The sequence below is a fragment of the Sceloporus undulatus genome, chromosome 1 (assembly GCF_019175285.1).
Source record: "Sceloporus undulatus isolate JIND9_A2432 ecotype Alabama chromosome 1, SceUnd_v1.1, whole genome shotgun sequence".
NCBI classification, from domain to species: Eukaryota; Metazoa; Chordata; class Lepidosauria; order Squamata; family Phrynosomatidae; genus Sceloporus; species Sceloporus undulatus.
The window spans coordinates 55,655,504-55,669,893 of record NC_056522.1 but is presented as its reverse complement, the minus strand read 5'-3'; the positions used below and the strand labels follow the sequence as shown (position 1 = coordinate 55,669,893).

The window sequence follows — 14,390 nt, the reverse complement described above, 5'->3', positions numbered from 1 at the left end:
GGAAGAAATCTATACTCTCTTTCTCTCTTTCTGTTCCCCTTAGATTGCAGATTCTACTGCTTCATCTCCATGGAAAGAGGGTATCAAGAATATACAGGCAAGTAAGCTAGTGGAGCCGAAACATGGCATCAAGAGCAGCCCAGGGCTGGTGGACCTTTCCAAATGGAGCCCACTCATAACTCAGTTCAACTGTGATGTGATGCAGGTAAGGGTAGAACTTCAAAAAGGAAAGCGTTTGGCTTCAGTGCCTTGGTGGATCAGGACACTGGAAGACCATGTTCTGCTTTTGTTTCCAAAAACTGTAGTAGAAAGGAAGGGAGAGCAACATTTCCATTGTCAGAGGTCTTTCCTCTATTAGAGTGAGAGGAACGTGCGGACGGAAAAAGACAAGGTTTTTTTTGGCAAGAGGGAAGCTGTTCTTGTACCATGAGGTCATCCTTGCAACCTCTCTTTGGGATGAAGGACCAGGGAGATAGTAGGTTAATCTGCAAAAATCTGATTTCTTTCCTGTTGTTGAGAAAAAAGATGGCATCAGACAGGGGGGCTCTGTTTTGTGCAGCGAGGGCTAAATGGTAGTTTATCAAATATATGCAAGTAACCTTAGGAAAGGCTGTATTATCTTTGAGATAGTTGGCAAGTCATCTTGAATGAGGGACTCATGTGATAGTAATAGGGCTCATCTCTCTTACTGTCTGTAACAACCTGTGGGTACCAGTTTCGTAGAAGGAACTGCTGGCCTCTGCTCTGTGATCCATATTGTACCTGCTGGGTCAGCATGCGTCCAGCCACATGATACAACTATCAGTGTTCTAACAGTTTCTTCAACCCATTGGCTGCATTTTGCTCTCCTGGTTCTGTAGGAATGAAGAAAGCTGCCTTATGTGTTCATACCATTTGAAAATCTAGCCCATTATTGTTTACTCTGACTAGCAACAACTTTCTTGGGCCTCAGTCAGAGGTCTTCCCCATCACCTCCAATGTAACTATTTCAACTGGAGGTGCTAGGGGACTGAATGAGGGAACTTTTGTATGCAAAGCATGTGCTCTTTACCATAGAGCAGTGGTTCCCAACCTGTGAGTTGGGACGCCTTTGGGGGTTGAATGATCCTTTCACCGGGGTCACCTAAGACCATCGAAAAACGCATATTTGCATGTAGCAATGAAATAATTTTATGGCTGGGGGTCACCACAATATAAAGAACTATATTAAAGGGTCACAACATTAGGAAGGTTGAGAACCACTGCCATAGAGCAATGTTTACTTCTTAAGATGCCTCTAGACCATCCAAGGTCATCAGATTTCTATGTAAATTGAATATTGTGCAGATAATTTTGCACATCTCCTCTGTATGAGGCATTAAAGACATTGCCATATCATGAAACTTAAAACATGTGGGAGGGGGGGCTCTGTAAAATGGTCATAGTTGTTTCCTTTGTCCTAATTATTAGCTTTGGTGAAGGATCTACAGCACTACAGCAGTTCCACAGAGACTTTAGCATTGAAGAATATATTGAATATTTCTATGCTGCAAGGATGGGGAGCACTGTATCCTTCCTGATGTTGTTACATCATCCATGACCATTGGCTTTGCTGTCTGAGACTGATGGGAGTTGGTGACCAACAACGTGTGGAAGGTTACAGCTTCCCTATCCCTGACATACTGTGTTTTTCTTACTGCTATCCATTTTACCAACTATCCATCCATTCTCCTGTGCAGGAACAGATCTTTCAAATTTCTGAAGGAAGTAGACCAAGGGTTTTCCCCAGATGTTTATCCAATTCCCACATCCCTGTATGATTCTGTTTCAGGCCGAAAAGTGGGTGCAAGGAAAACTCCTAGACCTGAAGGATGGTTGCAGCATTCAGGAATGGGGGCACATGACTCAAACTTTACAAAGAGATATGAAAGACTTTGAAAATACTATGATCAAACTAAACCAGGTACAGCAAGATCTCTGGACTTCCTATCCCCACCCTGTAGTCACTTAGGTTCCAGACTTGAATCCAGTTCACACTTGCTCCCTCTACTGTTGTTATGTACCATTAAGTCAGATTTGTCATTGGCCCTATAAATAAGAGACTGCCAAGAATCTGTAATTAAAAGCATTGTTCAAGTTTCACAGACTCAAAACCATGCTTTCCTTTATTGAGTCAGTCCACCTATAATGTGGTCTTTCTCTTTCCCTACTGCCTTCAACTTTATTGAACATTACTACCATATATATTTGTCTATAGTCAACCTCATGTTTAGGGGCCAAAATTAAGAATTTTGATATGACTTGTGGATAGGTCAAGGGTAAAACTTAGGGGGTTGTAATAAAGAATGTAAAGAACAAAGTAAAGTGAAAAAATGCCAAAGAACTTAGAAAATTCTGGCAGATATAACTGTTTGTGCTCACCCTAAAGGCTTAATGAATGAGGAGGGAACTATAGCAAATGGTGGCTGTGTCTTGTGTGGGGGATGCATCTAGGCACAGGACTAGGAAAATGTGCCCATGTGAAAAAGGATACAAAGGCAAGAGTTAAGGGACAGTATTAACTCATACCAAAAAAGGAGCTCCTGCGGATATGAAGGGACAACTTACTTTACGATGCTTCCCTGCATTCCTCCAGTTTATCCACATGACAGTTCCTAGAGCTTCTCATAAAGTCAGTGATATAGGATGAATGGGATGATTATTCAATGTATTTCTTTTTCTATCCATGCCACAGATCGGCGAGCAACTCATGGTTCAGCCAAACCACAGCACAGAGATAGGGAGGCGATTGCAGACCCTGAGAGAACAATGGCAACTGCTGAAGCAATTGGCAACAGATCAGAGCAAAGCAGTGGGAGGACTCAGGAACCTGCAGGAATTCAATCAGAAATCTGAACAGCTGGAAGCTTGGATCAGACAGAAGGTACCTTGCCAAGGACAAACAGGGCCAAGGACAGCTAATTAAGACCCCAAATAGCACTTTTGCCTGGAAAATCATGCCCTATGAGGAATGGTGTAGGGAGCTGGGTATGTTTAGCCTGGAGAAGAGAGGTTTAGGAGGTGACATAATAGCCATGTTTAAATATTTGAAAAGATGTTTTGTTTGTTTGTTTGTTTGTTTGTTTTATTTATATACCGCTATTTCAAAGATCATAGCGGTGAACAGCAAGTAAGCTAATTAGCAAGTAAGCTAATTTGCCCCAACAGTCTGGGTACTCATTTTAGCGACCTCGGAAGGATGCAAGCCTGAGTCGAGCTTGGGCCCTTTTGCTGGTCTTGAACTCGCAACCTTGTGGTTTTGAGTAAATGGCTGCAGTACAGGCATTTAACCACTGCACCACCAGGGCTCCATTGAGGAAGGCGCAAGCTTGTTTTCTGCTGCTCCAGAGACTAGGACACAGAGCAATAGATTCAAACTACAGAAAAAGAGATTCCACCTAAACATTAGGAAGAACATCTTGATGTTGGGACCTGTTTAACAGTAGAGTACGCTGCCTCAAAGTGTGGTGGAGTCTCCTTCTTTGGAGGTTTTTAACCAGTGACTGGATGGCCTTCTGTCAGGAGTGTTTTGATTGTGTCTTCCTGCATGTCAGGGTGTTGGATTGTGTGGCCCTTGTGGTCTATTCCAACTCTATCATTCAGTGACTTTCTGTCCTGCTGCCCCCAGTTGTGAACTAATCAGATCAGGAGGGTTCCCCACCACCAGCTTTATGCTTTGTTTTCTTTAGGGAATGATGGGAATATCACATATTGGAACTGTATTATCATCTCCTCCTCTAGTTTCTTTTCTTGATGCATTCATTGCTGTTGTTGTTTTAGTGAAGGCTGGATATTTGGACTGAGGAGGTTGGGGGGGTTGTTTATTTATATTTGGGTCGTCCCTGTAGTTCAGGAGTAAGAAAGTACATATAGCTCCTTTAGGTGACATTTAGCTTCTGAACCCCTTCTTTATTGCACTTAATGGCTGCCTAAGCACATCCCTGGCAGCTCCTAGGATCCCCCCCCTCCCTTTTCTTATTTTTTCAGACCTTTTGTTGGCTCCAGAGTCACTCAAACACTGCAAAAGGGAGCAGTTTTACTTCCCCTCTCCCCTGCCACCATTCCTGAAAAATGACCAAACCCAAAAGTTACATCATGTCATTTCCTGTTGTGTCAAGGAGCAGCTTGCCATGAGAGGCTAGTGGTAATGAAAAATGGCTGCCAGACTCACAGTGTATTTGCTCACCCCTGCTGTAGTGTAAGGTTTAGTCAATCACTGCCCGTTATGTCACCTGCTATTATAAAGGCATTTTGTGGGGAAGACCTGCTCTTTGCTTGTGTCTTCTGACATTATACATAAAGTTTGTGGCTGGTCTTGTGATGTCAGGGGGCAGTCTTTTCAGTCTTTCCAGTTCCTTGATACTTTAATTTAGCAATTCATATGCTTAATTTAAGTCAAATACACATAGCTCTTCCAAAGAATATAGAAACTACCAGTGGGAACTGCTGACTCTCATGTCAGAGGACTATTGAGGCCTCTCCAGGTTTTGAATACCTTTGAGGGAGCTGTCCAAGGTTCTGAACATGTTTTGGGGATAGGATTCAGTGTTGTGAAGCTTCTTTAGAGCCTAATTATAGCCTGGAGTAGATTCACTACCCAGGTGATCTTGGAGCCACCAGCTGCCATGAGAGCTCTCTTGATCTTAGGCACCCTCAACTTCTCATAGATAGATAGATAAATAGGGAGGTGAAAGTACATGGTGCACTCTTAATTATATATGTATTTGTGTATATGTACATATGTATGTGTGTGCAAAGGGATCTTGTAGCACCTGATAGACTAGCAAAGAGAAAGAAGGTACCATAAGCTTTCTTAGACTGATTCATCAGATGCATGGAATAATAGCTTTAATAGCTGTGAATGACCTGGTTATATGTGAATAACAGTAGAAATATAAAACCTCTGGGTATGGTGATGAATTGACGTTCAGATTTAACAGTGGGTTTGGGGGACAAAGTAGAAGGGAAGATGTTGCCTAACCCCACGGTGAGTAGATAACTGTATGAATGGTGGAGTGAGTTATTGGAATGAGTTATTGCTGGCTGGGAACCAAAAAGGAGATGTGAAACTGGTCAAGAGAGCCCTGAGGTGTTAACATGTGTTGTATGCCTGGAAACCATTGTCTCTTTTCAATCCAGTGCTGATGGACTGGAATTTGTGGATATATTCCAGTTCTGCTGTTTATCTTTTTAATCTTCCTTTGTAGTTTTTTTGTTGTTCAAGGATTGCTGTTCTGAGGTCTGAGATGGAATGCCCAGGAGGATTGAAGTGTTCTACAACTGGTTTTTGTATATTCCCATTCGTAGGACCTTATCACATGGGCAAAATCAGGGGTTTAAACAACAATTATCCAGCGCAACATGTGATATTGCAATTAAGATTTTCACACAACATCACTATTAAACAGGTAATAAACAGGCAAAAAACAGGCAATAAACAGCAATAAATCATTTTCGGGGAAATCTCAAAAATGATTTGTTGTTGTTTATTGCCTGTTTTTTGCCTTCTTATTGTCCACTTAGTAGCAATGTGTGTGAAAATCATAACTGCAATATCACATTTTGCGCTGGATAATCGCTGTTCCAACCCCAGATACTGCCTGATTTCGCCCATGTGCCTAATGTCTGATTTGTGTCCATTTATCATCTAGTGCAGAAACTGGCTTATTTGCACAACCAGATCATTCATAGCTATTCAAGATCTGTTTGTAGGTACTCCCCTTCATGTATTTGATAAAGTAAACTTAAGTCTGCAAAAGCTACCTTCTTTTTCTTGGTTAGTCTCAAAGGTTTTACAAGATCTCTTTGCATACTGATCTAGACTAAAACAGCTACATCTTTCAGTTATGTGTGTGTATTTGTAAAATGAGATCAGGTGTGTAGGCACAGCTTTATGTAACAAGAGTTCATATTTTGCATTATTATTCCAGAAACATGTAGAACATAGATTATTTGTCAAGAATGAGTTTCCCTTCCAATTCTCAATACTTTTATTGATCAGACTGCTGCAAATCTGTCCATTGAATCATTTCAAAATAATTTTGTGAGCATGTGCTTTCTTTTCAAATAAATTGTTTTCTTTTGAATCCAGGAATTTGTTTTGTTTTTCCTTTTTTGTGATTGTGGGGAAAACAATGGAGAGAGTGGTGGCTAAAAAATTCCATGATAGTGAGCTAGTGAATCTACTGTAGGTTTTAGTCTGCATAATGGAGCTGTTGCAAAAATAGATGCCATACCTTGCAAAGCAGCTTTGAAGTTAAAGCTAAGGCCTTCAGAGGATTCACTGCTCCACTTCATGGGAGCCACTAGTTGCTACTGGTTGAAAAAAATTAGAGAGTGGCTCTTGAATGCAGTAAAGTCAGAAGTGAGTGTTAGAAAGAGATTTTGGGAGTCAGGGAATGCAGCAGTGATGTAGATTTGAGTTGATTCATTCAGACTCAAGTTGCTTCAGTGACTTGACTTGGCTATAAATGATGCTGTGACTATACCTGACTTGCAATTTGTATATTTCTAGCAACTGACTTGCTGGCATCATTCACTTTGAGCAATAGGCAAGACCCACCCCCAGAGTATGGACACATTTCTCGGAGGTGAACAACAAAAGCATTAGGCAAAGGGCTTGAGGTAGAAGGATCCTTCTAAAACTTTTGAAAAGCTTTCGAAGGCTCCTCCAGTGTGCAGCAGGGACAGGCTGCTGAGTAGACCTCAACTCGTACCTGAAGCCCGTTGCTTTATACATTTGCTGTTCCCTCTGAGAAGCATGTCCTACCTCCTTTTTTCTGTTATTTATTTATTATCCTGCCTTTCTCCCAAGTTGGAACCCAGTTGGCTCCCAGATGTGAGACGTGAGACTCAACTTGAAACTTGAAAGTAGAGACTTGACTTGAGACTTAGAGTAAAAGACTTGAATACATCACTGGAATGTAGTTCCATTGTATCTATTTTGTGAGGTTTCCTTTGATTGTGTAGCCCTCTTTTGTTGTTGTTGTTGCTCTTCTTCTCCTCCTCCTCCTCCTCCTCCTCCTTCAAATATTTATACCCTGCTCTTAATCAGGGTATTAAAAGATGTCAGAGTGGCTTACAAATAAAACAAGTCTTGATGAGAGAAATATTGTTTACTCATTTTACATACTTTGACAAAAATTCCTGTGCATCCTAAATCCTAAAAAAGAAGAATAAACCTCAAAACCAGAATATAAGTAAGTTTGTTAGCTGTCAGTGGTTTCCCATTTATTTCAGGTGCTTTGATCTACAAATTGGGTTTATGTGTGTATTCGGAAGCAATACTTGCATTTCTTAGCATGTGAACTCACAGCCACTATTGTGTCTACATTACCCACATTCTAATAATCACTATCCTTTCTTCCAGGAAGAGAAACCTTTGCTAGCTATCCTGCTACAAGAGAAAGCAGACAAAATTCAGCTTACCCGGCGCATCCTTGACTTAAAGCAGGTAACAGTATTCCTTGCAGTCCACTAGAGAAATATGAAAACTCAGTAGGGGGATGCTGATTTTTTTAAAAAAAATTGTTTTGAATGTGCACAAAAGGAAAAACTCCCCCCTCACATTTTTACCTTGACCTTCATACAGTATTTCTGGTTCTGCAGCACTCTCTTCCCTGTTCCATGATTGAATATTGCTTTTAAACAACAACCCCCCCCCCCGCAACAGGCAGTTGGAAATGGACTTTGCATCTTACATCAAATGATTTTGATCAGTGGTCCCCAAACATTTTCACGCTACCACCTTTCCTCTTGGATGACAATCCCAGCACCCCCAATGCTTATTTCTTGATATTAGATCTACTGTTCAACTGCAAATTCAAAACAACCAATCTCAGTCACTGCTCCCTTTGCATCCAGTCATCTTAAAAGCAGCAAGTGAGCAGCTGACTGAGCAGTGACCAAGAAGCCTCTTCCCTGTAGCAAAGGCCAGTGTGGGCAAGAGGCTTCTCCATCACTGTTCAACCAGCTGCTCAGTTGCCCTTCCAAAGGTGCCTGGGTGCAAAGGGAGAAGCTTCTCCCCAGTGAGGAAGAACTCTTAGGCAGGTTACAGACCGCCCATTTGGGGTGGTCTGCACCCGCACCTTTCCCCGGTGTATCGGGGCCTCAGTGGCTAGAACGGCAGCCGCTGAGGCCCCGATCCACCGCTTTTCAGGCTGCGGGGAAGTGGCAAAACGCCGCTTCCCCGCAGCCTGAAAAGAAGTGTCCTTGGGGCTTCAAGCCCCAAGGACACCCCGCAGCAGCAGAGAGAAGGAGAAAGGGGCCGCTTGGCCCCTTTCTCCCTTGCTTCGCTGGGCGCAGCCGTCTGAAGGCTGCACCCAGCGACGCAAAGCGGCGCCACAAACCAGTAAGGAGCTCCGAAATGGAGATCCTTCCTGGTCCGCACTAAGGGCGCACTATTCGCCCTGGCGCGGAGCGAGGACGTCACGTCCGCGCCGCCCTGTATAGAGGCGGCGCGGCCATGACGTCCTCATGGCGGCGGCTGTCTGGAACAGCCGCCGTCATTTTTTACGCGTGGAGCACCGCACCTCCCTAACCCTAGTACGCGCTCTGCACGTACTTTAATGGCGGTGTGTAACCCGCCTTAGTTTTTCTTCACTGGGTAGAGAGACACTCATCTGGCTTCCCACTTTTTCTCCCTGGCAAGGAAGAATTTTTAATCTAAGAGAGGGGAGAAAGGTGAAAGAATCTTTTGAAGAATTGACCCTGTATACTCTTCCCATTCCTTCCTTACACAGCCTCAAGTCATCACGCCCTGATCTTTCCACTGCCCCCATGAGGGCAGTACCACCCACTTTGGGAATCACTGATTTAGATGAAGGAACAGCCTATGCACCTGCAATTTGGTAACGTTAGCCACTTTCTCACTATATTCCCCAGCTGTTGTCTGCATGGACAACAGAAAAATGCAAGTGCTCACTAGGTAGTAAAACTATTATTTCAGCATGCCTTCCTCTTTGTATCAGCAATTTTGCAATAATGACATTTGACCTACATACACAGAACCTGGCAATCTTACCTTTGGACTACAGCTCCCAGCATTCAGTTGCTAGGATGGTTTCCTCCATATCCCAAAATCTCCACATTCTGGACCAGCAATTGTGAGATAATGCATGTGAACTTCTGTCTACTGAATACCGTAAAGATACTGAAACTTAATGTTGGAAGCACTCAGGTTCCCTTCAAAACAAACTTTGAGAGCAAGATTATTCTGCCAGGGCAGAATTGCCAGTGGACAATGCCAATAGCAGCTACTTTTTCATGAGGTCATGCTTTCATGGAAAGTTAGTTCAGACTATTTCTCTTTTCTCACCTCCTTTTTCTCTCCCAATCAGGAGGAGCAGCAGTTCCAGTCCCTGCATGAGGAAATGAACAGCCTGGCTCACAAGCTTGAGAAGCAGGGGAAGAGTGAGAGTAGGAGTGTCATGGCTCGGCGCAAACACCTCAATAAAATGTAAGCACAGGGCAGCCAATGTTGGAGAAAAATGTAACGGGATTCTGGGAGTTGTGACCAAAAAAGTAACTTTTTAAAGCTCAGCCAGAGTGTGATTTGACTACATTTCCTAGACCGATAGGCATAAAGACACAGAGGCCAAATTGCTAACCAGTTCTGTGATCTGACCCGTCTCTCCTCCCAGGTGGCTACAGGTCCAGGGGACAATGAAGGAGCATTATGAAACCCTGCAGCTGGCTTTGGAGGCAGCTACCTTTCTACAACAAGCAGATGTGCTCCTGGGGGCCATCCATGCAAAGGTACTTAGGGGACTAAAAGAGATGTCCAGTCCAACCCACCATGTCAGCAGATTTAGGAAGCATGGTACTGAAATATCCAGGAGAGTGCATTCTGTTCAGCAAGATGCAACTTTTTCAACAGTCAGTTGGGTAGTACTTGTTTCTGTCATTTTGCATCTGGCAAGCTCATGGCTGTAGAATCAGGTAGCAAAATGGATGAGAGTTAGCATGATGTAGTGGTTTCAGCATTGGACTGATACTCTGGAGGTTTGAATCCCAGCTCGGCCATGTATACCCACCTTGGGCAAGTCACATTATCTCAGCCTCATAGAATCATAGAATTGTAGAGTTGGAAGAGACCACAAGGGCCATCACTTCTCTCCAGGCTGAAAAAGAGCCATTGTTGAGCACCCTTTGGCTTTGGTCAGTCAACCAATTACAAATCCATGTAACAGTTACCTTGTCTAGCCCACCTTTTACAAGCTTGTTTGCAAGAATGTCATGGGAAACCTTGTCAAAGGCCTTACTGAAGTCAAGATATACCATATCCACAGCATTCCCTTCATCTACCAAGCCGGTAATTTTATCAAAAAAAAGAGATCAGGTTTGTCTGGCATGACTTGTTTCTCTGAAACCCATGTTGACTTTTTGTGATTATGGAATTGCCTTCTAAATATTCACAGACTCTTTCTTTAATGATCTGCTCTAGAATTTTTCCTGGTGTTGATGTCCATCTAACTGGACAATAATTATTGAGATCCTCTTTTTTCCCCTTTTGAAGATGGGGACAACGTTTGCCCTCCTCCAGTCTGCTGGGACTTCTCCTGTTCTCCAGGAGTTCTCAAAGATTATTGCCAATGGCTCCGATATTACATTTGCCAGTGCTTTTAATACCCTTGGATGGAGTTCATCTGGTCCTGGAGACTTAAATTCATTTAGATTATCAAGGTATTCCTGTACTCTCTCTTTACTTATTCTGTACTGAAATTCCCCTATTCTGTCCTCTGCTCCATTATCCTCAGGTTGAGCACCCTTTTCCTTTTCTGAGAAGACTGAGGCAAAGAAGATGTTGAGCAGTTCTGCCTTTTCTCTGTCCCCTGTTAACATTTTGCCATCTTCTTGACGCAGTGGCCCTACCATTTCCTTCTTCTTCCTTTTGCTGCGGACATATCCCAAAAAGCCCTTTTTATTCTTTTTAACCTCTCTAGCAAGCCTGAGTTCATTCTGCGCTTTAGCTTTTCTGACTTTACCCCTACACATGCCTGCTATTTCTTTGAATTCCTTTTTTGTGATTTCCCTCTTTTTCCATTTCTTATACATGTTCCGTTTAAAACTTAGCTCAGTTGAAAGTTCCTTAGTCACCCATCCTGGTTTCTTGAGATACCTCCCATTTTTCTTTCTCACTGGAACTGTTTGAAATTGTGCCTTCAGTATCTCCCTTTTGAGAAACTCCCATCTGTCCTGAACTCCCTTATCTTTTAGTATTCCTGACCATGGGATTACCCCCAGTATTTCTCTAAGTTTACTGAAATCCGCTGTCCTAAAGTTTAGAATGTGTGTCTGACTACCTGGCTTCTCCTTTCCACTGTACTGTATAACAAACTCCAGGAGAACGTGGTCACTTCCACCTAATGATCCCACAACTTGCACCCCATTAACCAGGTCATCCTTGTTGGTTAGAATCAGATCCAAAATAGCTGATCCCCTTGTTGCCTCTTCCACCTTTTGGACAAAGAAATTGTCTTCCAGGCAAGTGAGGAATTTGCTAGACCTTGAGGATTTTGCTGAGTTTGACTTTCAGCAAATATTAGGATAGTTGAAGTCACCCATCACTTCTACATCTCTCCTTTCTGAGTGTGTGGTCATCTGTTCTAGAAAGGCATCATCCAATTCTTCCATCTGACTTGGGGGTCTGTAGTAGACTCCCACCATAACATCCTTGTTGTTTCCCTCCCCTTTAATTTTTACCCAGATGCTCTCCACCTGGCTTCCATGATTGATGTCCTGGATCTCTTCACTGGTGTAAATATCTCTGACATATAGTGCTATTCCTCCTCCTTTCCTGTTTGGCCTATTTCTCTTAAAAAGGTTATACCCCTCTATTTCCACATTCCAATTATGAGACTCATCCCACCAGGTTTCAGTGATGCCTATTATATCATATTTGCTTTGTTGTACTAGGAGTTCGAATTCATCTTGCTTATTTCCCATGCTCTGTGCATTAGTGTAGAGACATCAGAGCATTTAAATGGCAATCCCACTCTGAAGAGACATAAAAAAACCCCATGATAGGTTCACCTTAGGGTCAGTACAAGTTGGAAACAACTTGAAGGCACACAACAACAAGGAGTGATACCCTTCTTCTCCCACTATTTCTCAACATTAAAAAAACATTCAGGGGTAGCCATGTTGGCCATAGAGCAAATCAAAAATCCAACAAACAACGGCACCTTTATCCAGCCTGCAAGTAACACCCCTCCATACCATCTGAACTGAGAACAAAAAACAGCAAAAGCAGGCCTGTGACTAACATCTTCAAGTTTTTCCCCTCCTGTATGGTTTTTGATATCTTGCCTGATGAAGAAGCCAATGGAGCTTCAAAAGCTTGCAACATGTAATTGTACATTTTGGTTTTCCCGATAAAGGTATCATTGTTTGGTGCATTTTTTAATTATCTCTGAGCACGTCAGCATAGGCATGTTGAAGTCCCTTACAAAGGACACTGGAAGGATTTTGTTAAAACAAAGTAAAAGGCTGTGTATTATATTGTAATACATATAAAACTGAGAGCCAGCATGGTGTAGTGGTTTGGACAAGGACACTGGGAGACCAGGATTTGGATCCTTGCTCAGATGTAGAAACCAACTGGGTGACTTTGAGCAAGTCACACTCTCTCAGCTTCAGAGGAAGGCAAAGGCAAACCTCCTCCGAACAACTCTTGCCAAGAAAACTCTGTGATAGCAACTTTGGGTTGCCTTAGGTCAAAAATGACATAAAGACACACAACATGTAAGATGCAGAGCTTGGGAAACTTATTTTCTCATATTACAGTCCAAGAATAGCAATATACAGTCAGCCCTTCTTATACACAGATTTTTTATACACGGATTCAAGCATCCACGGTTTGAAAATGTTCAAAAAAAGTATTGATTTGTTAATAAAAATAAAAATAATTGAACATAATAAAAAAGTATAAAAAGTATAAATTTCAAAAATCAAACCTTGATTTTCCATTTTTTTATAAGGGACACCATTTTGCTATGTCATTATATTTAATGGGACTTGAGCATACACTGATTTTGTTATCCACAGGGTTCTTGGAACCAAACCCCAGCGTATAACAAGGGTTCACTGTAGCAATAGCACATACATTTCTATACCGCTTATCAATGCACTTAAGCACTCCCTAAGCAGTTTACAAATTGTTAGCTAATTGCCCCCAACAATCTGGGTACTCATTTTAGCATCCTTGGAAGGATGCAAGCCTGAGTTGAGCTTGAGCCCGTTTGCTGGTATTGAACTCACAAACTTGTGGTTTGTGAGTGAGTGGCTGCAGTACAGGCATTTAACCACTGCGCCACCAGGAATCTCCCATCCCCTAGCCAGCATGATCATTGGCCATGCTGACTGGGGAAATCTAGGACATTTAGTCCAAAAATAATGTTTCTAACTTCTGAAAAGCTGTAGAAGCTATAGCTGTGCAATACACAATTCAAAACCCATGACAGTTGCATAATCTGATTAAGAGGGAGTCACTGAACTCAAATTGTAGTCTAGCATATCTTTTTAAAATGTTAAAAGAAAAATAGATTTTATGAATATTTGTGACAGCCATGGAGTTTCCTGTGTATGGTGTACACAGCTACAGTGGTGCAGTGGTTGTGTCGGGCTGAGGCTTGGGAGATACAGGTTCAAATCTTGACTGAGCCGTGAAGTTCCCTCAGTGACCAAACTTTCTCAGCCTGTGTTGGGTAATTTAAGTCTTCAGCCTTTCAGGAAACAAAAATATTTAAATATCAAAAATGTCAAAGACAAGCTTGTTAGGTTCTAGCTTTAAATTAGCACAGTAACAGAAATGTGCTCTTGACTAACTATGGCTCAGGACAGACCTCCTGAAAAGGGCGGCCTGCTGGCAGCCTTTTTCCCTCCAGAGGGACGCCACAGCTGCCAGACTGTGCGGCATTCATCCGGGGGAAAAAGAACCCGGGAAAAATGGGTTCTTTTTGTGCTGCCAGGCAGGCGTAACGAGTGCACCATTGGCACACTCATTACATAAGCGATGCATGGCGACATGCGGACGCCACGTGTTGCTTATATCACAATAGTGGCGCCCCGTATGGACAGGACGCTGCCATTATAGCGCTGCCACGCCATGCTAAGGTTAGGGGCCATGCAGTTGCCATGCAGTGCCTAACCCTAAAATCGGCATCAGCACAGCACAAAAGGGGAATCTGTACCGCACCTATGCTTCTCTAAGAATTGAGATTGACTCAGAAAACAAACACATAGCTTGTAGTTTTAAACAAAAGTTTACTAAGGGCTGTAATCTATATTTACATAGAAGCTATATCCTAATCTAGCTAGTGAATAGTTCAGGTAAAAGGAAATATTTATTTCACCATCTCTCCAAAGAAAGT

At 42.6% G+C, this 14,390-nt stretch overlaps 1 protein-coding gene across 5 annotated transcripts in view; it reads left to right on the top strand.

The window, feature by feature from the left end:
- LOC121917799 overlaps positions 1-14,390 on the top strand; it is a 72,803-nt gene that overhangs the window by 15,001 nt on the left and 43,412 nt on the right. For all 5 annotated transcript variants that reach the window (XM_042443943.1, XM_042443949.1, XM_042443940.1 and 2 more), the window contains exons 3-8: positions 44-205; positions 1,811-1,942; positions 2,714-2,902; positions 7,388-7,471; positions 9,357-9,475; positions 9,660-9,774. In XM_042443943.1, the coding sequence (XP_042299877.1) occupies positions 44-205; positions 1,811-1,942; positions 2,714-2,902; positions 7,388-7,471; positions 9,357-9,475; positions 9,660-9,774 (801 nt within the window). The remainder of the gene's footprint in view (positions 1-43; positions 206-1,810; positions 1,943-2,713; positions 2,903-7,387; positions 7,472-9,356; positions 9,476-9,659; positions 9,775-14,390) is intronic.